Source organism: Gasterosteus aculeatus, chromosome 4 (genome assembly GCF_964276395.1).
Source record: "Gasterosteus aculeatus chromosome 4, fGasAcu3.hap1.1, whole genome shotgun sequence".
Classification (NCBI taxonomy): domain Eukaryota; kingdom Metazoa; phylum Chordata; class Actinopteri; order Perciformes; family Gasterosteidae; genus Gasterosteus; species Gasterosteus aculeatus.
This window is the reverse complement of record NC_135691.1, coordinates 20502787-20529622: the sequence shown is the minus strand read 5'-3', so window position 1 is coordinate 20529622 and position 26836 is coordinate 20502787. Positions and strand designations below refer to the sequence as shown.

At 41.5% G+C, this 26836-nt stretch overlaps 2 protein-coding genes across 9 annotated transcripts; one reads left to right on the top strand and one right to left on the bottom strand.

Annotated features, from left to right (window-relative positions):
- Nucleotides 1-448: 448 nt before the first annotated feature.
- On the bottom strand, nt 449-20946 carry csnk1a1 (casein kinase 1, alpha 1). 8 transcript variants are annotated; one of them, XM_040173070.2, is made up of 11 exons: nt 19983-20936; nt 19572-19678; nt 15484-15610; nt 15248-15346; nt 10539-10622; nt 7719-7858; nt 6430-6508; nt 5905-5979; nt 5717-5823; nt 5130-5278; nt 449-1170 (listed from the first exon to the last, which is right to left on the bottom strand). In XM_040173070.2, exons 1-11 carry the CDS (start codon nt 20103-20105, stop codon nt 1163-1165), a joined length of 1098 nt encoding a protein of 365 aa, XP_040029004.2. In that variant the 5' UTR covers nt 20106-20936; the 3' UTR covers nt 449-1162. The 8 variants fall into 8 exon arrangements, with proteins under 8 accessions (XP_040029004.2, XP_040029006.2, XP_040029008.2 ...); XM_040173072.2 differs by having other exon boundaries at nt 5166-5278; nt 19983-20908; XM_040173071.2 differs by lacking the exon at nt 449-1170 and adding an exon at nt 2015-2834 and having other exon boundaries at nt 19983-20917.
- A 3281-nt stretch (nt 20947-24227) lies between these two features.
- LOC120818498 (serine protease inhibitor Kazal-type 1-like) lies at nt 24228-26757 on the top strand. Its single transcript, XM_040175621.2, has 4 exons — nt 24228-24387; nt 25662-25732; nt 26390-26502; nt 26627-26757. Exons 1-4 carry the CDS (start codon nt 24231-24233, stop codon nt 26676-26678), a joined length of 393 nt encoding a protein of 130 aa, XP_040031555.2. The 5' UTR covers nt 24228-24230; the 3' UTR covers nt 26679-26757.
- Nucleotides 26758-26836: the final 79 nt, after the last annotated feature.

Genomic DNA, 26836 nt, shown 5'->3' with positions numbered 1-26836 from the left:
CTTTACTTACCACCAGTCCAAGCCACATGTCAGTTAGCTGTTGTGGCTTTAGCTCCTCTCAACGTTGAGAAAATATTGTTTTAGTCCATATGGACAATTCAAACAATAAGGAAGCATTACCAGCCTAGAGGGCTGCCCGAGGCCTCCCATGCAATGTGGGGTTCCATTGTTAATGCGACTCGTCATTCAGGTAGACAACTCCCACCCTGGGGGGCAGACATGTAACTCCTAACATTTTTCTATTTGCGTGTGCTCTGGCGATTTTTCAGGACTACATATGTAATCTCAGCCAGACAGCAGCAAGCGTGGAGGAGGGCGATCAGAGACACATGGATGTCCTACGAGCATGATTGACATGTTAAGGGACACTTTGATTCATTTAGTCTAGGAGAAAAGATCAGGTTTCATTGAGCAGGTGTCTGATAATAACTTGTGCTTAGAAGTCAGATTTATGTAATGTTTTTATTGGTATTTTTGAAGAAGACCATTTTACAACAGATTTAATAATAATTCAGAGCTCTAGAGAGGGATAGAGCCAGAGTATCATTCTATTATTGACTGTTGCCATCAGATGCTTATATTGTCGACAGGCAAACTCCTAACCACCATAGGAAAACAAAGAAAAGAAAGTAAATCCAACATTTGATTTTTTTTTTAGTAAATAACATCCAGGGTTGCATGATCAATTATTTCAGAAACAAAAAGGGAGAAAGCTTTCCGTTTTACACGCTTTAAGATCCGCTTCGTTAAAGGGAGTGAAATAATTGAGGAGTGAAAAGGGGGAAGATAACTTGTTTCCACTGGGAAAGAAAAAGGATCCGCTGACTATCTTCTTAATTTTAGTTCCCTAAGAAACCTTACAAAAAGTCAACACTGAAGGAGGACAGAGGGGGTGGGGAGGGGTGTGTCTGGGGTGGGGGCAGGGGGGCTACAGCCTCCACATCCAAAAAAAATCCTGCTTTTTCATTCTTTTCTTTCGGAGTGCAGAGTTTTATTATATATATACACATAATATATAGATGACACAGCTGACAAAGGCGTGTGTGGATCTATACATTCCCATTACATAGATAGTTATTATGGAAGGAGAGACACAGACTTTCTGTTTGTCGCTTGTCCAGGAAGAGACACGTGTTGGTCCTGGTCACCAACTCTTCTGCGCTCAGAAACCTAGAGACAGACAGAAACACAGGCAGCAACGTTACCACGGCGACTTGACGGCTCGCAGCTACACACACCGACAGGACCAACTGCTTCCCCAGCAGGGTGCCGTCTGAAAGCAGGGGAGGGTGACGACAGTAGGAAGGAGGCCTTCAACACTGGCCACAGCAGGTCGGTGCCATTGTGAGGCAAGTGAGTACACAGCTGCAGCCCCCCCCCCCTCGCATGCTGGAGGTGACACATCGTTTGCTTCCCATCAGACCCCCTGAACACTTGGCTCATCTGCTTGTATGGAAGACCTTCATAAAGCCTCTGTGCAGACTTAACTTTACCAGACTGGTCATCAGTGATGCGTAGTTACAGAATTGTGTTGGGCAGGACTGCTATAGCCACGCCTCCAGAGATCAGGACTATACTGGTGCGGATTCTGGATCCGAATGACATCACCAGCACAAGGCGGCGGCTTCTGAATCCAGGATGTTTATACAGTGAGAGGAGGCGGAGACGACGTCTATGGGCTCATCCCTGGTAGAAGAGCGCTGTGATGAGACCAGATCATCATAAACAAACAGTCCGCCTGCATGTATTCGCATTCACTTTATTGGACCGAGATCTAACCAGGAAAGCCTTATCACACAGGCATCATAAATGCGGCTGTGGGCTTGAGTTGCCAATCAAACAGAAAAACAAAGGGCACTTGCTTTTCAAAAGGGAAGTAGTTAGAAACACTGCAACTAAATGGAAATTTAGTGAGGTTTTTATAGGAAATAGGTGTTAGATCACTCAAGTGTAGAAAGCAGCAACTAGTCATTGTACCAAAACTCACTATGAACAGATTATAAATGGATTGAAGGAAATTTGAAAGCTCTTTAAGCATTTTATTCAGTCAAATACAATACAGGTCTTCAATTACTTGGAAAGAGGCTACCATGCAAGGTGCCACGTGGCCGTCGGGACCAACAGTCACACACTATAGAAACAGCCGACAGGAGCAGCTCAGGGATACAAGGACACATCAACAAGAACCACCGGCGCCAGGGATCAAACTATCGATCCTGTGTCGCTGAGCCAGAGTGCAGCCTGTGCCGCTACATATTATCAGAGGCTTTATGTGGATGTATACACACTACCAATGGTTGTGGAATTATGTGTGCTTTGTAGGCAGCCAACAGGTAAGTGTTACACAACATGTTGGTGGAAGGACTAATGGGACATGATGCAACAGAGGCCTCTAATGAGGCTACACACTTTACCTCCATCAAAGCTGCTTCAGAGGAGCTACATTGTTTAACAGAAAAAGTGAGTCTAACTTTGTTTTTCTCCCGCCACGATAGGTAGAACGCTCGCAGGACTAAGACCACACAAGTGTTCTTGTCTACTTTATAGTTCTTGGAACATAACATGCTTCTCACCAAGCAGCATTGTGTTGACGTTAACAGACCCATGTCTTTGAGCAATTGTGGCAGTAGCGGGGGAAGAAGCAGGAAGTGTGCGGTTATCCCCATTAAGGCGGGTTCACAGTAGGAACATTCAGTTTCAACAGAGGTTAAAAGTCGCTCTTACTAAGATCGGTTTTATGAACTATCAAAGTGTCGAGTTGCAGTGTTGACTGCAGTTTAGGTGGACTTGAGATCTTCAGTTATTCTGTGCCACTGCCATCACTGACTGCTCAACTGGAAATAAACGGGAGAGAAAATGAGAAAATATATGACTTTATAAAAAAAACAAAGAAAGCTATTAGAAAGCACCAGCAATATATCAGGGTCAGCATGAAATGTTTTGAACTGTACAATACATTGTACACATTATTGGAAAGCTGGCTTGCTTTGATAGAATATCTATGGCTTGAATAGCCATGAAAAGCAGCACTCAACTCATGGTCCACTTTTACAATTCTGCTGAGTTATCAGCATTAAATGGGGGAAAAAACATTATCGTCTTATGGACAATCTGACACTTTCATCATTCACATCCATACTCCGTTACAGCAGTTACCAGACACCCTCCCCCCCGGAGCTATTCGGTCTTAAAATAACGGATTGAAGGACAACCCGCTCACCACGGTCGCCCTCACCAGAGATCCGCCCAACATTACACCAGACAACATGTTGCCGGGTTATTTTATGCTCATGACCAGTTATCCAGGAGCCTCAGTTGGTGCTCAGGGTGAGAGGTATCAAGACACCACAGAAGAAGTCCTATGGCTAGAGGTGAAGATACCATGGACAACTATTTGTTCATTGTATGAATCATGTCAGCTTGCTGGGATGAGGGCTAAACTGTCCCAGAGATGATCAGAGGCATTCCTTTACCGCTCACCCCAACATGTCAATGGAAATGTGTTCTGGGTACATGACGGATTCCCCTTTACAGACTGCCCACTTCATCCTAGCCACAGTCCCGTCCTGGCCTAATGGGTGGAGGTGTGGGCATTTGTTATTCTAAAAGCAAGAAGGATGCAGACACATGGCTGCAGTCAGATCAGTGAGTGTTCATTGAGCACAAACTGAGCAGCAGAGAGACGGCACACAAGTCAAATCCTTTGTTCCTCTTCCTAATATCGCAAAGGGGTTGTTGAGGCGCAGGGGGTAGAGCGGGTGCGCTGGGAACCGCAAGGTTGGTGGTTCGAGTCCTGGCTGCCCCATGGCTCAAGTCCAAGTGTCCCTGAGCAAGACACCTAACCCCTAATTGCTCCCTGGGCCAAATGTAAAAAGCCATGGGTTTAAAGTGTAATGTAAGTCGCTTTGGATAAAAGCGTCAGCTAAATGACATGTAATGTAATATTAACTGCTCTGTACAAAATAAATACACATGCAGGCTGAAATCCAACTGGATTTTACTGTGAGGAGACGCAGCAACTAAATCCAGATAGAGTAGAAGAGCTGTGGATGACGACTAACTCAAGCTGCTAAAATAATAGATGCATATTTAGTATCCTGTCTCACAAGTTGTCAACCATCATGTAGATGAAAGCACACATATTATTCATTTAGAGAGTTCTCGCTCACACACACACACACACACACGTTATTTCAAAACAGTGGCAAAATAAAAGTAGCCCATTGCAGAAGCTGGTATGATAGAACAAAGCGATCTGCTATCTCTACACAACACTTTGATTTTCATAAGGCAGATGCTTGTTAAATGCTGCTACAAAAAAAGCTAACATCTCTGCATACCCAATACTCTCATACGGCACTTTTGGAACAAAAGGAAATTACAGGATATTCTGGTTTCAGGTCTGGCTTGCCAAAAGAGATTTCATTCAGAATCATTTGCTTGGTTACAGCTTCTTAAAAATAGCAAATAGCTGCTCGAATTATTGGAGAATTTAAGATTTTCACTGTGGCAGAGCTGACCGCACATTCGCTTACAATGAGACAGCCCGTGGAAACTTCCACACTCGGTAACATAACAGATAAAGCAGTAGTCTAGTCTATCTGCCTGACAACACATGTGGACCATTAATATCAGTCCAATAGCACGGAAAAGAAAGGGTTAAGAGAGGGAAACAAAGACTGGAGTGAAACGTTTAAGAAAGACTGCAGTAGAGTCACAAGTGTGGAATCAGAGCTGGTCGGTCAGCTTTAAGAGGGAGCTTGTTGCCCAGACCCAACAGAGAAACAGATTAGCAAGGCAGCAAAGTTAGTAGTCAAATTCCCCAAGGACGTCTTTGCTTCGGCAAGACAGACCAATTGTTTCAAATTATTTTATTTGGGATTTTTTATTCTTTTAAGGGCCTCCTGAAACATGTAATGCTGTTAGGCTACATCATTCCAACAGGAATAATAAGCTATAGTTGCTTAGAATTTCCAATTTAGTGTTTAAGCTTTTTGAAAAAATAAAAAAAGGGCACTGGGTGTGGGTTAGGGTTCAAACAATATCCAACAGTGCTAAATACAATCCTGAATGAATGTATGAGCAATTGGTGTCTGTAAAAAAACGTCGCTTGGCTGTTTGCTACTAACCTTTCATGTTAGGCTTGGGTTTGTCAGTTTGCTTGCCTGTGGGGGTTTGTGCCTGCTGGCCCTGGCCCGCGGAGGTGGCCCCCTGCTGGGCAGCTTTCTGTTTGAGCATGGTCCAGTCAAATGTGTAGTCATACTGGTGGTTCAGGGTCCTAAAAGACAAAGACCTCATCAGCCCAATACTACCAACATTCGGTTGTAAAAACAAAAACAGCAAGATGGGAATGAATGAAGAAAGCAAACAATGGCACGGGACAATATTGGGACAAAAAGCAACATCCTGTATGGTGATGGAAAAGCAGTCATCTGAACCTAAATGCATTATGCTTGGTGTATATGACTAAACAATTATTCATTACATAGTGTGACATTCAATGACAGCAAAAGCTTAAATATACGGATAAACCGGTTACGTGGGAGCCTATCAATACTATGGGCTTTATCGATCTCATCGAATGATAGCGGCCATTTTTCTACCGGCACAAGTGATGGTCCGGAGCAGACCAGCTTGCAAACAGTTTTAATGAGTCACAAGTGACACAGAAGACTGCGCTGACTGAGCGTTGGAATACGTGGCTGCTGTCATTCACCTGAAAAGGATGCGGAAAAGTTGGCGCAGGTACATGTAGTCCGGAGCCTCCTCAAAGCGTAAGCCACGGCAGTAGTTCAGATACATAGCAAACTCGGCTGGGAAACCCTGGGAAGAAGAATTCATACAATCATATTGTGGGAATGGGTAGACAACTTGTACCACTGAGCATGTTGAACCCTTTCTTACCTTACAGAGGACCTCAACAGGGGTGGACATCTTCTTCTCCGAGATCTTCTCGTACTTCTGCTTCTTTGTGGCAGCCTGACACACAAAACTACACTATTAGCAACATACTACCAGTCAAATGGCTGTTTACACCCTCTGTGACCCTGACCTCATCGACTTCTGTTACATCATGTGCATCTGCAGCGGAATATTCATGTTGGTACCACAGCCGACTGCTGTTGTAGCACCAGTAGTTTTCAGTGGCACAAATGTGCAAATCCTATATTTTCAGTATCTACACATTATGGCTGTCTAAGGGCCATGTGGAGCAGACCATCAGACAAGTTTAACTTATGTAAGGTTTAAGAACGTCATGTTGAACGGCACTCTTGAAGCATTAGCAATGCAAAACAAACATTGGAAAACACACCTACAAAGAAAGTTGTAAAGACAAGTGGAAATAAAAAATAAAAAACTTTCACAAAGACTAAAGAGAGCGAACAGTTTGAGGATTGAGTGGAAAAAAACCCTCCGTGGTCATCATACCTTTAGTCCCTGCCACGGCAAACTGGTTCTGTTGAAGTACATCAACACGTAGCCTAGCGACTCCATGTCATCACGGCGACTGCAGACAACAAAACGGGTTGTTAAGGAGACATTTTCTATTCAGATGTACCTGGTCTTGAGCGGCAAGGATGGGAGGTTTGCAGCCAATCTTTTTTCAGTTGATCAAATTTAAACAAGAGTAACTATAGCAAAGAATATTTTACTTCGAGCAAGTAAGACTGAATACAATACAAAAGAAGCCGTGGGGGAACACGGCAAAGAGAATTTCGAGCAGTGTATGTACTCAGACATTTATCACAATGTGGTTGGTTCATGCTATTCAGAGGAATTAACTTGACCGACTAGTAGGCACGCAGCACAAAACTAAACACAGGTTGCATTGACTTGCGTGTGCAGATCGTGTGACATTTCGTTTTTAAAAATAGGATTGATCAAAGGGAAATTATTGCTAGCATGGTGTGCAAATAGAAATTTGATTAAACACAGTTGCCGAGGGTTTCAAAGCACCATAAATAGACATTAGGAATTTAAACCTGTCCCAAATGCATCTCCTACTGGCACTAGGCATAAAATATTAGAATTATAAAAATAGTCACTTTGTCTCTTGTCTGTTACTTGTTTGTTAGTGCACTTTATGCTTAATATTTTTCTTTTTAACTTTTTAATATTTAAATTTTTTTAACTTTATTCCCTTGTTTTATACTACGGCTATTTATACATAGCCGTAGCCTTATTCTACTAACCCATTGAATTAGCATTTCATTCCACTTTATTTTATTACTTTTGCACTGTTGTCTTGTCTGTCTACTGTCGCGCACTAACCGCCAAGACAAATTCCTTGTATGTTTGACATATTTTGGCTAATAAATGTTTCCTGATTCCTGATTTAATTAAAGCCAATTTTCAAAAAGAAATGCGTCCGCTTTTTGTTAATCGTTTAAATTGATGAGTTAACATTCATATTTTCAATTAACTACTTTATGCTTGGTCTACAGCCTTGCTGTCAATTATAGTACTAGTAGTAAAGAAAATGTAAATCGTGCATCTCAGGATTCGGTCACACGCGTTTGGTCTTTGCATGCGTCTCTCTCGGTTTACACACAGACCAGATTAACACTTCCTGCCTGTGAAAGTCAAGTATTGATTTGTTCGCTCTGCTTACTTGTTCAAACGTCAAAACCAAACATTTCTTCCATGTCTTAAGATGAATGCTTCCACAGCATAAATTAAACTGGTCTGAGAAGAAAAAGTGACATGTGGGCACAGACCTCTGTTCAATGCCCAGGTGTGCGTTGATGGAGGCATAGCGGGCTGTGCCAGTCAGGTTCTTGTCTTCTCTGTAAGGGATGTGCTGTCGTGTTCGGTTGTCTCGGTACTTCTTCGCCAAACCAAAGTCAATAAGGAACAGCTGACAGAGAGGGAGAGAACACACGCTTGTTATCTGTCGGTGACGCTCCAGTGCGATAACAATCCACAAAGGAAATCACAGAATACGATGCACAAAATTACATGACATTTAAAAAAACAAAACAAAAAAAAAAAACAGAAAATGAGCTGAGTCCTGTTGTAAATCATGAATGTCCAAAATATTATCCTACTGATTTAGAAGATCAACATGTACATGCACGAGGGGGTGACGGAGGCGGGGGGACAATAGCATCACTAAATATCTGCTACCTGTCCTAAATGTGGTAATCGCAGTCTTACTTCCAGAATTCTTAGTGGTTACCTCTCCATGTAGAGTATGATAGTTAGTATATCAATGTTTAGTTACTTATGTTGATAGTTAATTATACTGTAAAAACAATGTTGCCATTATGCTGTGGGAGTTCCCTCAAATGTTCTGTTTAATGGCTCAAACGGTCGAACATCATTTCTGCATTCGACATCCAGAAGGGGAATACACTTCGTGTCGTTAACCATTTGATTCTGCGAGGATGAATTATGAGGGGAAACTGCAGTCAGACTTTCTTTTAATCAAAAATGGACGTCCTCTGCCAGCCTTGATGGCTCGTATACTAAATCACAGTAAACGTCCAAGGTGAACACTTCATGAGGTACACCAAAAGAACCACACCAAAGCCCGACCCCCGACCTCACATCCGTGTGTGTGCGCGCTAAAGGGGTAATCTAAACACTGACACCACCTGGGGACCGTAGCAAGCAGATCTGTGTCACCATGGAATAAACTGACAAGTCAGCATGTCCATCTACCTGCATCCTCCAAGACCAGCCCTGTTGTACGGTAACCACAGCTGCTCGCTGTCGGTGTTACTGCTGTATGTCCAACGAGCACACCTCTGCAGTGAAGCTCTCATTTCAACAATATTGTCACACCTTATGGTACATTTCTGTGGTTCTAAAACTGTCAATCTAAGCATTAACTTGTAAACTTATTGTTATCATCCAAAAACCTCTAGCCACAGTAAGCTCTCCTAAACTGATCTATATCAATCATACATGTGTCCGTATAACTACAACAGTACAACCCATGTTCTTTGTGAATGTAAGCAGACAATACAAACTTGACACCAGTTGAATAACAAAAAGAGATCAACACATATTCAAACCCAACAGACACTTTCAATGAAAAAAATAACCAGAAGTAAGAACCCAGGTTTGGAAAATACCCGTTCCTCCAAATCTACACGTTTATGGAGGAACCGATTAACACAGAAACTAAGACAATGATACTGCCGCTTTGCAACACATGTAGACGTTGCTGGTCCATAGTGTGACCATATCAGACAAGCATAACAGCAGCTTGCACATGACAAGTTCAGTTGCATTCACAGGCCTGAACAGAACATATTTGAGCTTGTAGGTGCAACTGCCTCCCAGTAAAACAGCAAGTAGGCCAGTCAATGATCAGACCGTTCCTTATTTATGAGGGAAAGGTTTACCATCCACATTCAAATGTACAATGGTAGTTGAAGCCCTGAATTGACTAAAGCTTTCTGGTCAGTTAGGCTTGCTCAGAACTACAGTGGTCCAAGGAAAATCTGCATTTGCCCAATTTCACAAACTCTGCATAGTTAAAAAAAAAAAATATATATATATATATATATATTATAAAATCTAAATGTTTCTCACAGATTGAAACATGTATTGCCGGTTTCATTGGAATGCACAAAGCCCTATTTGGACAGCAGCAGTAGCCTATATGGGAAGCTGATTCGTGGTAACACATGGTCTCAGGCCAATTATCTCAAATATAACAGCCTGTTTGGAGTCATTGTTACGTTAAAGAGTCACGTGCCCTTTTCACACAGTGAAAAGAAATTGCAAAGTTAAGCATGTTAGACATTTATTGTAATATATAAAAAGCCCACTTAGTCCCCTCACTTAATTCACGTAACTGGGAGGATTTTCACATGAAGCAGTTGAACGGGGCGCTGGGAGGAGCGTGGCAGTTGTCGCTCTGGTCTGTCTTTGATGAAGCAACTCCATAGTGGCTCTTTGCATCCTAGACTGTACCGTTATACGGTCACTGTAAATAAAGCTGCATAGTATTTTAATAAAGACTTGTTTTAATGTTGTTCCTCAATTGCATTACATCAGTTAAATATGCAGCTCTATTGGGCTCAAAGAGTCACAGAAAGCATTGGATATAAAATTTGGTACCATATCCCAATTCTCATCTATAAATTTCGATGGGATGGATACAGATGTACTATCAGTTATACAAATTGAATTCCTAATTCTTTGGTTTGTATTAACAAAAAACAATTAAAATACGGTCTTGGCTCCCAAATTGAGAAATTCCATCAGGACAAACATCACATTAAAAGAGACAAGAGGCGGCTTTTAATGTAGACAAGCCTTTTGAGACTTGATTAGAAGCACTGGGACCCAGTATTACAACAAAGTGGAACAACAGCTACTCCCGAGGCAATGCCGGTCTACTTTCCTCTACCATTGTAATGCGTGTCAGTGCACACTGGGTGGGGGAGTACATACATTGGGTATTATGAGTGCAAGATGGGTGCTGGTGGTCTGATTCACTTTAAACGAGTGTAGTAGTTAGGTATGATTGCAAAGCGACAACTGCTGTTGTGAGGCAGCTGGTGTTGTGGTAAAGGTCACACCTGGTTTAATCCTGAGAAAGATGGGTCCTGAGAAGAGCTAACAGCCAAGCTTCTTTTCCTCTTCGCCACTGACGAGTCTAAACACTAGGGCAGACAGTAGAGGGGCAGGGGTCAAAATCACACAGCCTCTATCCACCTTCAGTCACAGTTAGCATGAGTACAACAGGCACTTCTGGTTGCATCCACATGGTTTTATCCCTTTGATACAACTAACAGTGTCCTGTACGACTATGAGAAGCCCATTCCAGGCTGGATCTACACTGGCAAGTGATCCACTTTAAGTCCTTGTAGTACAGAAATGATCATTCAGGCCATCGTTCTGGAAGAAACCACATTTCTATGAATTTCTTCTGTCCAGACACCCATAGGATCAACCCTGTGCAACAAGCTAAAAGTGTCAGGAGTGGTTGAAACTTCAATATCATGTCTGACAGTGACAGTAAGGGCCAGTGCAGACAGGCAACGCCATGGCTCAGAAAATACTTGGGGGAGTGAGGGGATGTTGGCAGTAGATGGTAAACACCTGAGCCCATGGTTCTTCATCCAGCAGCAAAACAAATAGTTTTTCTGGTAACGAAGAACGCCCACTGGTGACATACCATCCTAACCAAGTTGCTCACGGACCACCACTGACAGAGTTCCTGCCTCTTGCATGAAAAGCTTCAATCATACGCAGCTGAACATGAGGTGTCAAATCTATACTGGATGTTACGTCCCCAGAAATCTGGGTTCGTATAATGAGCTGGAACGTATCACTGGAGAAGCACATTGGAGGAAAGTGGCTGCAATCACCTGTATCACATTAGGGCATCTTCAAACTTACTAACCAAACATTGCTCTTATCGGGGATGGACCAAATGTCCACACACACTTTGTCTGCAATGAAGCAGCACTAAATCCCAGCAGTGTTTGCATTATTAATACAATTAAAATGTTTTACAAGTATTTGTGTAGCTACACAGGCTAAAATGTAAGCTATGAAACAATGATCCCAAAAAAAGCAGCACTGCTGGTACTCTGCACTAGCACTTTTCCTGCCATAAAAAACATGGGTGTTCTAGCACGGCTCTGGAGCACAACTTAGTGTACGGGCTTTAACTTCTCTTAAATCTCCAACACAATCCGGTCTTCACAAGCAAGCATTTGAGACCCAAACTGAAATCAGACCTAGACTACCCTCAGCCAGAGGTGGACATGACAGTCCAACATGTGTAGAGGTGATTGTTAAAAGGTGCAACACTGTTGAAAATGCAAAAATAAAGTGATGTATTTAAAAAAAAAAAAAAAAATTTAAAAAATAAAAAAAAGTGCAGCTAGCGGACATGTGGTGGTAAACACAGCGGGCTCCTGGCTACAGATCAACAGCAAACAGCCTCCTGAACATCGAGTATTCAACCATTAGGGAGCAGTGTACTCAGCATAACCTACCAGGAGCCCCGACCAGGAGCTGCTATTAATTGGGCTTGGAAAACAGACGCACACATTGACAATTAAAAATCAGGTGTACCTGACTACAAAGTGGTTTGAGAATGTTCCTCCAACAAAGTTAATCATCTTGAAAAGAAACCTGTTGAGCACATTTTCTGCCGACAGAACTTAAGAAATTACAAACTACGCTGAGTATTTTTTAGTTCAAAATCTTTAAGCTCTGTATTGTTTTGGGAACCACACAGCCACAATTCCCACCCCCGATTTAATTCCCACGAGATGCACGGTCACAGAGTAGACTATGAGAAACGACATGGAGAGCAACTTCTGTGAAATGTTTTGCGATTGTGGGACGCCTAAAATGTTTGCCCCTTCAATTCATATAAAGAAAGCTTATTGTCTTGGACATTGTCAAGACATTTTAACCAATACATTCAAAGTCCTTACATTTTCTGAAAACTGAACCGTACACAAATCCTGATAAAAATGTTTAACGCTGACCCTTCATTAGAACAACTTAATGTAAAGTAACCTCCAGATAACAGCACGGCAAAGTCAACATGTCAACCCTAGCATGTGCCTTTTGAGTTTAGCTGTGAAACCAAACAACCATTATGGCTCCAGTTGACACTTCCAAAAGTAGATGGTACACACATCTTTCCCATAAGATGCACTTTTACTTTGGTGTCATTACATAAGCCGGTCTCATTCTTGAGTATGTAAAAGTATGAGGGAAAAAATCTTTTTTCAGTCAGTCTCCTACACAGGTGTAAAAGCTCCCTATCCATTTTTGGATCGGAAAAATGATTGAAAAAATTCAATAGTATTAAAAGGGACTCCGCAGTAGCCAGAACGTGCAACAAATGAACATGTATATGCTGACATAAGGTCACGAGAGGCTGGCTGCAGCAGGACAGATCCGTGGAGGTTGGGCCACCTGCTGTGCAAAGTTAAAAACATCCATCCAATGCTTTAACTTAACCACATGTTGCCTGTCTGCAAGGGCTCCAAAGAATTTCAGGCAACTTGATGACACACACACACACACTTCACACCAGTCTCACACAAATGACATCACACAACAGCAAAACCGTTTCAATGTGCGTTTTGAGTGAGTGGCCAGTAAACCAGCATCATTGTCCACAATGGAAATTGAGTCTTCAGAAGAAATGTCTGCTGGTGCGAGCACCACGTGGGCGCATATAGGGACAAATCACAAACCACTATGTTGTCTTACTGTCTGTTATGCACCAACCGCCAAGTCAAATTCCTTGCATGTCCAACGTATTTTGGTAATAAATGTTCCTGATTCAAATGAGCACACGGGCAGTTTTTTGTTAATTCAAGACTTTCTTGGGGTGCAGGAGGGCTTTAGTGGAGGCCTCACAGGAGCTTCACGCCAGAGATGAGGTGCAGTTTTTTTCTAATCCCCACAGTCCAGCCAAAATTAGACCCTGAAAAGGAAGGGAATGCTTTGGAAGAGACAGACATCCGCTCAGCATTGAGTTGAGTGCTTGGTGTTGGTTTTCCCCTCGCTGTGGGAAGATTTGTCTTAGAAATCTAACTTATAACTGTGGATTCGGGGTGGAATGGCAGTGCAGTTTCATGTCCCGGTTCCGTTGTTAGTGTGTTCAATTTTGGCCAACATTTGTATACAATATTTGATAACTAATAATTGTTGAGAGTTCTGTTTGGAGAACGTTCAAACTGATTTTCTAGGCCTTGTAGCCCAGACGTTAACCTTTCCGCAAGGGCAGCGTCTCGGGAATCCTGTTGCCAGCGACAAAGCGTGTAATAGGGTTAAATTAAAGAAAAATAGATTGATTTGGTTAATTACAAAGTCCAAGCTTATGGTTTGACCAAAACAGTAACTTATGACTCAGTTACGAGTTCTTTAAAGATCAAAGCAGGACTCACCCCGACATGTACTACGTAGAGATCTGAAAATGATGCTGCCAGTTAACTAAACAGTCACAAATGAAACGCCAAGTATCATGCTTGAGTTTGTGTCCATTCTGCTTTGACATTACATTCAAAACTTAGACCACATGCAGAAGTGGGAGAAGAAATAGGAACAGTTCACTGGAACGAAGGAACAGCAAGACAGGAGCAAAACAAAGAAACAAGCAAACAACGTAGTATTTCAGGGGAAATTGGTGAATTTGGTTGCTAGAAAAACTCATTTTAAGTTCAAATCTGTCTTTTAACCAAATAGTCAGATCCAAGAAGTTCAGTGTACAAAGTAAAGCATGTTACGCAATTGTTGTCCCATATCATATATTGAATTATAACTCCATTTCAGAAATAAATACATTTACTTTACTAGAAAATTTCTTAGCAAAAAGCCTTCCCAACAAATTAACAGTTGCCAAAAGGTAATTCCCACTAGCAGAACCTTCGATTCTCAAAACAAACTCATTAGTGATGAAGTGATTATGAAATATATTAATTATATTTTGAGGTTTGTTATTATCAGCTTACATGTTCACTGCAGTTTAAGGCTTGCAACATAGAAACAATGCTAGTACCTAATGACTGCACATTCCCAGAAGGAAGTAATAGTATGAATTATGAGTCCTCAGCTTAGAGTTAGCCCCGAGTTGTCTGGTCTTCAATATTTGTTGTGGTATCTGGGAGATTAATCTGAATGCAAATAGAACCAGAAAATCTCAGTCACATGAATATTTTTGCGCGCATTTCTGATTTGTACCGGTAGCTAGCTAACCAGGTATCTTGTTATCCAGAATCAAACAATGGAAACCACACAGAAATAAAAAAATGTATGCATCATTTTCAGACTCAATGAATGCTTTAGTTCTACATGAACATACTTCATCTGGTCTATCGCGTTGTAATTTTATTGAAGTATGGAAAACAGACTTCACTCTTCAGCACTTACATTTTACAGAACTCCTCCACTGTCAGATGTACAAATTATACAGTAAATATGTTTTATTCAGATTATATTTCACATAAAACTAAAACTCGATTGATGTTTGCTGTGCTGAGAACAGGTGGCTGTCAGTCAAAACAGTGATTAAAAAAAAGTGATAAAATACTAAAAACCATTTAAAGACTCTTTAAACATTCTGAAACAGCAGCACTGTGGGTAGAGTTGCAGCCATTAAAAGCTTTGTTTAGCATATAGCAGAATCACTATTAATGAAGCTACATTTGGCAATTGGGGAAGAAACCAGGACTAAAGTGAACATGCCCACCCGGCCAGACAGCTTTATCATAGGCCATACTTACAGCATGTATAGGACTCAAACGGGTCTTACCTTGTTACAGTGACGGCCGATGCCCATGAGAAAGTTGTCTGGTTTGATATCTCTGTGGATGAAGTTCTTTGTGTGTACATACTCAATTCTGCTGATCATCTGAAATGAAAAGAAAGCCAAGGTTAAAAATGTCAATGTACACTGAAATAGGTTATTTAAAAATTGATAGGCTTTTTAAAAAGTAAATACGTAAGATTAAACGCGCACACACACACACACACGTAAGTGTTAGATACCTGGTCTGCCAGCATAAGGACCGTCTTCATGGTGAAGCGGCGAGAACAGAAGTTGAAGAGGTCCTCCAGACTTGGTCCAAGCAGGTCCATGACTAGGACATTGTAGTCCTTCTCTTGGCCATACCACCTGTGGACACAGTCACATCATGAGAGGGCTGTGACTCAAAGTATAGTCAGATCCAACTTCTAGAATACAGATCTAACATGTCACTGCTTTCCTTGGAAAAGGCGTGTGTCATCAATACACAGACATGTGTATTATGGTTGTTTAATTCCGATAATAATAATAAATGAATGTCACTATTTTCTTTTTTTCCCCAGAAGTCAGAAACTAGATACTCCACCATCTGAATGCCAAGTCGGATTCCCGCCTATGCCTACTACTAGGCGTACTAAAGACAAAATTGTGATGAAATTATATGTAGAGATATCACAATACGGATTCCAATTCTACTTTTGGGAATACACCAATGTAGTTAAAGCAATAGTTCCATGTTTGTGCAGGCATGTAACCGTTGTTACAGTGCAAATGCCCTGCATGCACAGATGCCTAACAAGCTGCCTAGTGGTAAAGAAAGCCAATGCACAAACCGGCTCATCCCCTCATTTATAATCAACTGTAGTCATGGCATAAAACCGTTCGTCATTGGATTCATTTTTATGCAATTGAATTCCTTTTGTACAGCCCAAAATCGTAAATTTGCCTCAAAGGGCTTTACAGTCTGCACATGCAACATCCCCAAACGTTCCCAACTGGCTGGAATTACATTATTACAGGTCATTTAGCAGACGCTTTTATCCAAAGCGACTTACATTACACTTTAAACCCATTGCTTTTTCACATTTTTGCCCGGGGAGCAATTAGGGGTTGGGGGTCTTGCTCAGGGACACTTCGACATGGGGCAGCCTGGACTCAAACCACCAACCTTGTGCTTCCCAGCACACCTTCTCTAACCCCTGCGCCACGACGACCCCCATTATCTTTGGATGGTTAGGAAAAGCTGTTAAAAACTTCCTGGAGTCCAGATCGCAATTCTCCAAGCTAGACTTAAAATAAATGCAATCGTCCAATTCCGTTTTGCAAAAACATGCCACTTGTGACTGATCCCTCTCAAAGTAGTGCTGTAATATGGGATGCTACAGATAAAGATCTTTGTTCCAAAAAATTATCAAATCAGTTTCTTTTGTACTATGCCAGTTTTCCTAGAGGAAGAATGCTAAATGACCTTGCTTACAGTAGAATAATGTGACACGTATCGCCAGAGTTTAACCAGCATTTCCTACATTCCCAGAGCTACATTATTTTTTAATGCATCACCGTTGTTTCTTGTCTCAGTCTAACCTCAGAAACAATGGCCGGTTAGCAACAACAATAAACTCTGTCACTACATGAAAACAGCAATGTAAGAGGACTAACGGGAGGCCGGAGAGGCACCAACACAAGCTGTACCCAAGAGGAGCTGTGTGGCGTTTTTTTTTTTAATCTGACGCAAGTTAGATCAGAAAAGGGTTTATTGCAAAGTTGGTTGAGCCGCTGGTAACCTTTTATTGTCGGGGCAGCGCAAAACCTAAACACCAGCACTCAACAGGTACGCGTTTCACGACAGGGTGACAGAGTGTTGGTCAGTCAGAAACATACATGTGCACAACAGTAGTACAATGTTGCAGTGGCATATAACTACCAAAAAACAGAACGTGGAGATTGGATTCTTAGAGACTAGAGCTGATTCAACCTTAAATTTTCTTTCCATTCAAGCAAAGTCCAATTTCGCCTAAATATTTTTTTTATTGAATTTCTATATACATACTACCAGAATCCAGAGTAATGAGGGAAAGGTAGAACAGCCATTTCTGGTTAGAGTAGCCTTCTTTGTTCCGATTCAAACATTTTTGCAGCACACATTAGAAGAGACGTTGTTTCAGTAGGTGTGAAAAAAAGGGCGGTGACTGCATAAAAGGTGAGCCAGGTTGTAGTGCGGGTGGAGACGGGGAGGCAGGACCAGCAGGTTGGACAAGCTTAAACAAGACTTTGTTGCAACATTAAGTCAGCATTAGCAGTTCAAAAAGGTTCCTACAATAAAGGTGGAAAATCTACAACAGAACTCTTCCTGGTTCTTACCAAAGAAATTGGAAAGATTAGGACTCTAATGGCCATGAATTAAACACAAAAATAAACAATTGGTATCCAACACGTGTGCTCAGCTATGATAGCAGTTAGCTAACAAAGCAACTCTAGTTTGTAAAGAAGGTGTGTGTGTTCAGAGTTCAACAAAGTTATCATGCCTTAATGTCTCCCAGGTCATTGTCTCCACAGTGCCGGCTGTACTGTACAAGGCAGTGTTTCATCAACCCCCACCACCCCCCAGAAAGTCTTGATTGTTTTACGTTTAGCAGAAGTTTCAAATTAACTATTCTAGATGAATCAGTCAACTTAAGCCACTGTCAGATCTATAAATCACTGTAGGCCACTACTACCATGAAAAAATAAAATTCAGGTCAGTCCAAGAACATATGTATCCCCCATGACAGGCATTTCTTCAAAAAGTCAATAGGGCCATGATGCGTTTCACAACATTAGGCAAGAAGCCATTTCAACCAGTCTTAATATACTTATTGTAAGTCACTTTGGATGAAAGAGTCAGTTAAATGACATGTAATGTCATGTCATTCCAACAGCAGTTAGAGAATTACTCTTCTCTGCTGCTGTAGTTACTTTGTACCATTTGAGACTGCAGGGTTTGGGATTTAGGGGGTTTCCTATAAAAACACATGGACTAATGGAATGAGTGTCTCCATGTTTCTCATGGACTACATGCAAGAGGAAACAAATACGAGTTGGCATTACTTTAAGAAATAAAACACAAAGGCCCCAAGAATTACCTATCAACAGACGAGTGGGGAACCATTGTGAGCCATTTCGCTAGTTTAAAGTTTGCACCAGTATTAATAGTCCTTATCCAAGTGGCATTAAAGATATGAAATGGGTACACACACATACATACATACATACATCAGATTCTACAGAATTGGATAAATAAATATGCAAGCTGACCAAACACACAAACAAGTTTGACCGCTTTATTCGGTATTAAGGCTCAATATCGAATAAAGCTGATCAAACTGGCCCGCTTTAATAACACGCTTCCTCTGCCAAATTCATACAAAAATGAAACTGTAATGAATGCCATACATACTGCTTCAGTTATACTTTAGGGCAGAAAACATAAGAAACGTGCAGTAAAAAATGGGTTGATTGATTATAATCAATCGCAGAATCGTATTCATTCGCTCAATTTAAATGCAGTGGCAAGAATCACTCATCAGAAAAACCAACATCTCCTATAATCCGATATACAAAAACAAAGAAATATCTGAGGATCGCTCCCAGCAGGGACAGTCAAATGCGCAGCATAGCGCTCATAACAGAAGTGAAGTAGACATGCGCGTGCGTCTGCACAGTGTGTATACCTGATAGTTGTGTACAGTGTGGAAGTCACTAAAACGTTACCACATGCTCTGCTCAGCCAATGCTATATCGCAATCTGAACACAACAAAGCCCACGAAGCGCAATAAGGGGAAATAATGGCCCCTGGCGTGTTGGGCCGAGTTCTCGCGGTGAAAACATACGAGTATCGGGGGTCTTAGCTTGTTGTTTTCGCTCCTGAGCTCCGCCGCCATTTTCTAACACAGTAAGGGAAGACATGTTGGGAGCTAACACAACAAAAGAGGAGCGGCCATTTCCAACCATGGTTGGTTCTCCTCGGCCCTAACCTCGGTTATTCACCGTGGAACGACACGGGTCATGTCCAAACAGGACCGAGACAAAGCAACCGGTGCGATGGAAAGCCGACGGGCTTTTTACGCGACTGCCAAGTTTCCGAGAATAGTCTAAGTAACGCTGGACAGCTTAGCAGGCCTAATGCCGGCCAGGCTGCTGCCTCTCCGGCATTATCCGGACTAGTCTTCTCATCGTAGAATGTGCAACAATAATGCAGCTAATCAAAGACATCTAACACATACATACAATGTCACTTGATTTCCGGTAGGAAAAGTTACCAGAATGTAACGGAATAAATGTTCTCCTTACCTGATGTGTGGAATCCCGACACCACCTTGTAGGATTTTATACAGCTTGCTTTCGTATAACAGCTGCGGATGTCTGGCTTTCTGCGATTCCAATTTTACAGCTACCTCCTGAAAACGACAGACAAAAGATAACACTCATGTATATCAATGTTACTGCATCAGTTCCAGCAAAGGCGGATGTAGCTCGACAAACGTTGTGAAATGAACAAAGCCGATGAATGTATCGTTAATCACCTTTAACCAATTGCATGTTAGTTAAAATACAAGTTACCGTCTAGCCTATTAAGCTATGTAACAATCGTACCATAATACGTCTAAGTTACTTCAGTCACGGTTATGTTCACTGAAGAAATTGCCTACATTATTTCCAACATAGACCGATCTAATGTTAGACGTGTAAGCAGTGAATTACCTCTCCATTCGTGATGTTGATGGCCAGATAAATGTCACCAAAGGATCCCGATCCAATTTTTCTGACGAGCTTGTATTTTCCACCGACTATGAATTCGGCCTTGGAGCCACTGCTGCTCGCCATAATATCCACCAAAGGGCAATCTCCACCCGATTCACTTTAGACGATTGTGTGGCAGTCTAGCCAATTGTCAGCAGAACATACAAAGTCTTGTATGTCCAGTGGTCGTTGACGAGGGCTAATACAAACTAGCTGTAAATGTTACTCCAACGATTCTTTTCGACTATTAACGTAAAAATCAAGATGGAAAGTGGATTTCTCCCAAATTCGTTCGCTTTATTCATAAGCTACCGGCTTCAATGTATCTTCGTCCGAATAAAAACCTCTTGCAAGAAACACGGAATTCCGTGTCAGTCTCGAAGTATGTACATTCAAAACTAAATCCAAAAAAGGCTTACGGCCTTTAGCAACCACCTAGCTAGCTCGTAGCAGCAGCTAACGTTAGTGAGAACTAACTATAGCTAGCGTTAGCATCAAGCTAACGCTGTAGCAAGGATCGTCTCGGAAAAATGCCGACCCCCCTTCGTGCGGAGTAGCAAAAAAAGCCCTTCTAATTACAATTCCGATGGAAATGTTGCTTTTACAATCGTTTCAATCCTTCAAGGGCGTTTTCGGCAAACTTCAAGGGTCGCAACCGTCTGTAGAAAGCGCAACCCACTCACTCCGCCATCTTGTCTTCCCTACCCTTTCTCTCAGCTGGTTTCCGTTGGAGGCGATTAGCTAAAGTTAGATATCTCATGACCCCTTCAGGTGCTATCGGAAATAATTTATCAAGATTTATGACATATGACTGCCTCGAAGTCATACAGTTTCGATAGAAGCTATCATATCTCTAAGATTCTCCTAAGTGTACCAAGTCAACTACTGAAAAGTCAGAAATAGATTTTTACAGTCAATACAATGTTCTATTGTGCCCGGTACATATCAGTGATTTGTTTAATAATTACTACCCGTTGTGTAAACTACTACAGTTTCAGCAAAATGGATGCAATGGCACCATCACTGACAGTATAGATATATTCTTAACGTTGACCCTAAATGTTGACACTGAATTAAGCTTATTTAAAAAAATAATTATAGGCCCACACAGTGTCTTAGTGCACTTCTTTCCCATTCTGACGGCGTTGCTTGAACGCAGCATAGGGGAGGGGACCCTATGTTTGTGGGCATGTTGCTTCAGGTACAGGTGAGAAAGTCCAATGAAATGCGGAAAGTCCTGTTTGAGCATTACATCCGCGAGTTTTACAGCTTATAAGACCACAAAGCACAGTTCAAGAGGCGTATGATACCATGAGGCTCAGTACCGAAGAAGAACCAAAGTTAAGAAAACAGGAAGAATAGTATCTATAGATTGCCTGGTTTACTGGGAAACTTGATTTCACAACACAAATGTGTACATAATGCTGTTTTAAAGCCCTCCATACACTGTCTTTACTAGACTTATTGATTTGCCTTTTCTTCCCAGAGTAGTGAACTTCATACGCAGAATAAAAAAAATACTGTACCCAACCCATACAATATTCAACAGTGTCAGATTTTATTGTATAATATAACTAACCCCTAAAACAACTAAGAACTTCACAGTGGATACACAGAGGGGTGTCATTCATTAACGCTAATTATAATGTAATCTTTTCCAGGAGCAGCAGCAGGGTGTGGAGCAACGTTCTTAAATAAGCACACATATGCGTCAAGTAGGTCTAAATGATTTCAGATTGTCCAGCACGCTTTGAGCTGGACCTTGTGGTAGAACAGTCCTGCACAGTGCTGTATGTTGGCTCTGTGGCACTCTGAGATTTGTTGAAAAGTGCATTATAAATAAAATGCATTATTATTATGGTATGACAAGGTTAGTGTACTAATATGTACAGTACACCACAACAAATTGTATAGATCATATTCCTTTTGGCTAGCGCTGACGGAAAATATTTCAAATGTTATTAGCTAATTTTTCACAAAAACACCACGAGAATTTGGTCACAGGAAGGATCAAATTGTTTTTCCAAATGAATTCCCTCGGCTATTGGCTATAACACGTTTTCAACAAATATGAGAAAGTAAGTAATTTCAATAAAAGGCAACATTTTTCTTTTTGTTTGCTTTGGTTGTCTGCAACATGTATTTGAACAAATAAGAGTAAAGTCACTTTACATTACAGGTCATTTAGCAGACGCTTTTTATCCAAAGCGACTTACATTACACTTTAAACCCATGGCTTTTTTCACATTTTTGCCCGGGGAGCAATTAGAGGTTAGGGGTCCTGCTCAGGGACACTTGAATGAACTTCCTCTGGATGTTGCCCTGTGGGTTTCCATGTGTTGACGTCAGTAGCAAGATGTCACTGATGTTCACTACACAGAGGGATTCCTTTTGAACAGACAGCCACGCTGCAGCCCATGACTGGTCTCCTCAATGGTGCTCGGCTCAGCCGTCCACTTGCACCCTCTGCTGCTGATCTTCTTCCCTCACAAAGGGACACATCGTCTCTAGTTCAAATCAATTCAATTCATTTTATTTTGTACAGCCAAAAATCAGAGGGCCTTACAGTGTGTACACATGCAAAAACGTTTGACCTGAAACCACATTGGCACAGGAAAAAAGAAATGAAAAAAAAACATGCAACAGGGAGAAAGAATCCTCAGGGAGAACGGCCGAGGAGGATCCCTCTCCTGGGATGGAATAAATAGATATCATATGTACAGAATGAACAACGTGCAATACTTTCAATTCATACGACATAATGATTGAAATATTGCGTGTAGTAAGCCAGGTGTAAGGCAGGACCGCTGCAGAAACCACCACCATCAGATATTGTAGCGTCTAATTAGTCTCATCATGTCTCTTTTTATCCATGTGTGTGTGTGTGTGTGTGTGTGTGTGTGTGTGTGTTTTCCCTGATTGCGCTCATCCTACTCAGCTGTCCAGTCCACCCAGCTGCCTCCAATTGTCTCATCACCCCACTCGCATATCCTCTCCCCTGTGTTCCCTGCTCCAGTCGGCAGATTGCCATTGTTCTTCCCCTTGTGCGCTTTGTGGCACCTGTGCCAATCCCTCGTGTTCCTTCGACTTGAGACTTTCCCTTTGGTTACTTGTTCTCCGCTCCGGTTTGGAGTTGTTTTGTGTTCCTTTGTTTGATATTTTTTGTGACCAGTAAAGAACCACCCTTTCTACTTCCTCTCGTCTCCAGTGTCACTTTCTGCTCTTGAATCCTAGTCCAGCCTTGAAGTGTGACAGATGTAACTAACCACCATCGTATGTATCCACCATCACATGTAACCATTGTCAGATATAAGCTCCATCAAATATAACTAGCATCCACAGATACGTGTGGGGAGGGAAAGCACAAAGACTTACGGAAAGAAGAAAAGTCGGTAACGTTGGTTTATGATGACAGTAATAGTAATGTGACTAATAATAATAATGAAAGCGGCTGCAGGTGTCAGCAGGGCCGTGGCAGGAGGAACCATGATGATTAGGTCACGGTCCCATCTGGACCAGACAGCCTATTATAACACAGAACCATATAGTACAGTACAATATGGAAAAAGTACAGTATGTATAGTATATTACAGTACAGCATATAATGTATTTATATATAACACAGTGTTGTATTTGTTATTTGTGCAGTATAGTATACTATATCATGGTATATCAGGATATACAGTACAGTTTAATATGGTACATTTTGTACAGTGTAATATAGTGTATGATATAGTGCTCTACAGTATATCATGGAACATATACGGTGCGTTGATCGCAGTGTATCGCGATAGCTTATACTGAAGCATAGTTTGGTATCGTGAAACACACATATACGTATGTCTCAGTACTCACGCGGAAATACGTTGGGATGGAATCCTTTCAGCCAAAATGGCATGAATAGGCTTTACATTATCATGATTATAAGATTGGATTATTTACAGTACTGTTCACGCTGTATGTAGGACTGTGACAAAATGCTTCCCCTGCAGCTTTCAAATGGTTCTCACTATAAACTAGCAGATGGACCTTCAGTTGAAATAGTTTGTCAAACTGCCGTTTATGTGTTTCAAACCATTTCCAAAGTCCCAGATGACCTTCGGCCCTCTTATTTAACTTGATGTTTATGTTTCCGGAGTGTAATTCCTTTGACCTAATGGTGTTATGTTGTGACACAAATAAGCAGGTATGTGTCACCTGGCCTTGGCAATGCAGCCAATCAGGGCAGCTCCAACCAGCTCAACAGGTTGTGCTCGAAAGGCAAACAGAACGTGTGAAACACACACCTGCTACACTCAGAGACACGTCTGCAACCTGCTAGTCATGAAGCTGACCGTGCTGTGCTGTTCTGTTCTGCTGCTCTCTGGTGAGTTTATTTACAGCAAAAACTAAAAATATTAACACCTCGTTTATTTGTAGAATGGTTTTTCCTTTCAGACCCAAAAGAATTGAAAGAGCAGCATTTTTTTCTTCTCATTGTCGGGGGTGTTGTGGTAAAACGGGGTTGGGTTTTCAGACGTTAGACAGAAAAACAAAACAAAGAATGACTAAGTAGTAAAACAAAGTATTTAATGATGTCATTAAACATTTTCAAGAAGATTTTAGGGCTCATTAAGAACCTAAATGATTTGTGGATGTAGTTTAAAATGACATGGTAAAACACTGCATAATATTGCGTATTCCTGCTTAAGTTCTTCATATGTAATACAATTAAAACCTTGAGTAAGGTGCGTCTTCATCTAAAAGGGACATTTCAAATCATACTGACGTAACATATGTCTCAAACCGGGGTGGATCATGTTGTTTTGTTCAGATGTGTTAAATCGGCCATCTCAAGGGCCTCAAATAAGAAGATAAGGACATGAAGAGTCCTTCAATTATTGATGCTAGACTCCTCTTACTAAACCCCCCACCGACTGAAACACCTGTTGCCACTTCCTCATCCTTCATCTCCCAATAAACTAGGTCCCTTGGATCATAAAACCCACCTACGCAGTTTGGTGTGGATGCCTGTCATCATCAAGTGAACTCAGAACTGGATTACTAATAAACCTAATATATTGTCTTACTGGTATAAACAGTAATGTTTGCACCATCGTTTTAGTAAACAAGGTTAACTAACAAGTCAGCAATGTTGATACGAGACTTTTTATTATGCTTTAGCTTGAAAATCAGTACTGAGATATTTATTCTCAGAAAGTCCAATGTTGTTTCCATAAACAGCAGAAGCAAAAAAACAAGGTGAGGCGAAGGGAACCCGGACACCGGATTGTGACATTTGGCCGGGGAACATTCGTAGAGTAAAAGCTGCCGTCCCACCTTCACAACTCTACAGCTCTACAGACTCGCGCAGTGGTTTCAGTTTTGCTTTATTGCTGGGCTGCTGTTACACATTCCTGATCTTTTGTAAGATCAGTGAATAAAGACCCACCGGGTTTTAAAGTAACGGTGTTCTTTAATCTGACCAGGTTAATGTGTTTAATCACTATTACAATCGGATCTGTAGCTTTTAGACTGTATCCTACTTAACGTTTATCATAGCTGAATCACTTTGACGTCCTCTAACTATCCTACAAACACATACTGTAGACTCTTCTGTATTCCCCTCTTTGAAATGTATTTTTCCTTTTGTGCGTGTAGTCCTGTCCCACAGGGCCGTGGCAGGTGTGGATGATGCACGTGAACAAGGAGCCAATGATGGATTCACACAGGTGAGCGTGCTGTGTGTTCTATTGACTGATGGGTTATAGTACTGATATCTGAATGGCTCTAAACATGTCAATAGCTAAGCTAACTTAAGCAAGACTGATGGAGCTAACATTTTTTCCTGAAGGGGGGCTGGAGGGTGGGTGCTATTGCTGCTCTTTATCTTTACTATGATAAAGGTTCTTTGCTGTTAATCGTCATAATGTTGAATAAACTGTCCTTACCGGTTATCCGATTTGTAGTCAGCAAATGCGTTCGCACCAGAAAGGAACCGGAATATGTTTCATTTTGATGAGGACTGAGACCCCGTCTTTCTGGTCGGACCTCGCCTCAGGGAAAGCCTCACTTTCCTTGTGACTTTATCTTTGATCAAACTCTGGACAGAGGTCTGAATGTCCGGACCAAACGTGGTGGGTGCTAATAGACCACAGAGCATGTGGAGTAAAACACCTTTCGGTAGTTCTGGATCTAAACTGCAGCATCAGTTGTCTTTTAATCTGAGGACGCATTGAGTCAACATCAACATTCAATGCCCGGTAATCACGTACAGGAAGTGCAGTTCATTTTCAAAATATGATTCATTAATGTTGAGAACAATCTCTGTTCATATAACTTAGATGTTTCTAATCAGTAATCCTGTAAATGCCTGTGTTTGTGTCCAGTCCGACTGTGAGAAGTATTCCACCCAATCCGGCTGCACCAAGGAGTATGATCCAGTATGTGGCAATGATGGAACGACCTACAGCACCGAATGTGTTCTCTGCCAGTACAACAGGCACGTAATACACATTAAAACCATTCATAAGGATCATGCGCTCCCATTTTATTAATAGCTGATTTATTTCTGATCCTGGCAGCGTGACCACAATGATGTAATGTGTTCTTCTTGTTTCTTACAGAGAACTGAAGAAAACTGTGAGAGTCGCAGGCAGAGGGGAGTGCCCATCTTAACTGGCCGTGTTGTCCAGTGGCACACAGGCGCACACACAATAATCATTCCATGTAACTCAATAAAGTCACATACCGCATACATGTTTTCTGTATATGTTTATTCATCATATATATATATATATATATATATTAAAGAAGGTGATCTGAACTGCTTTAAG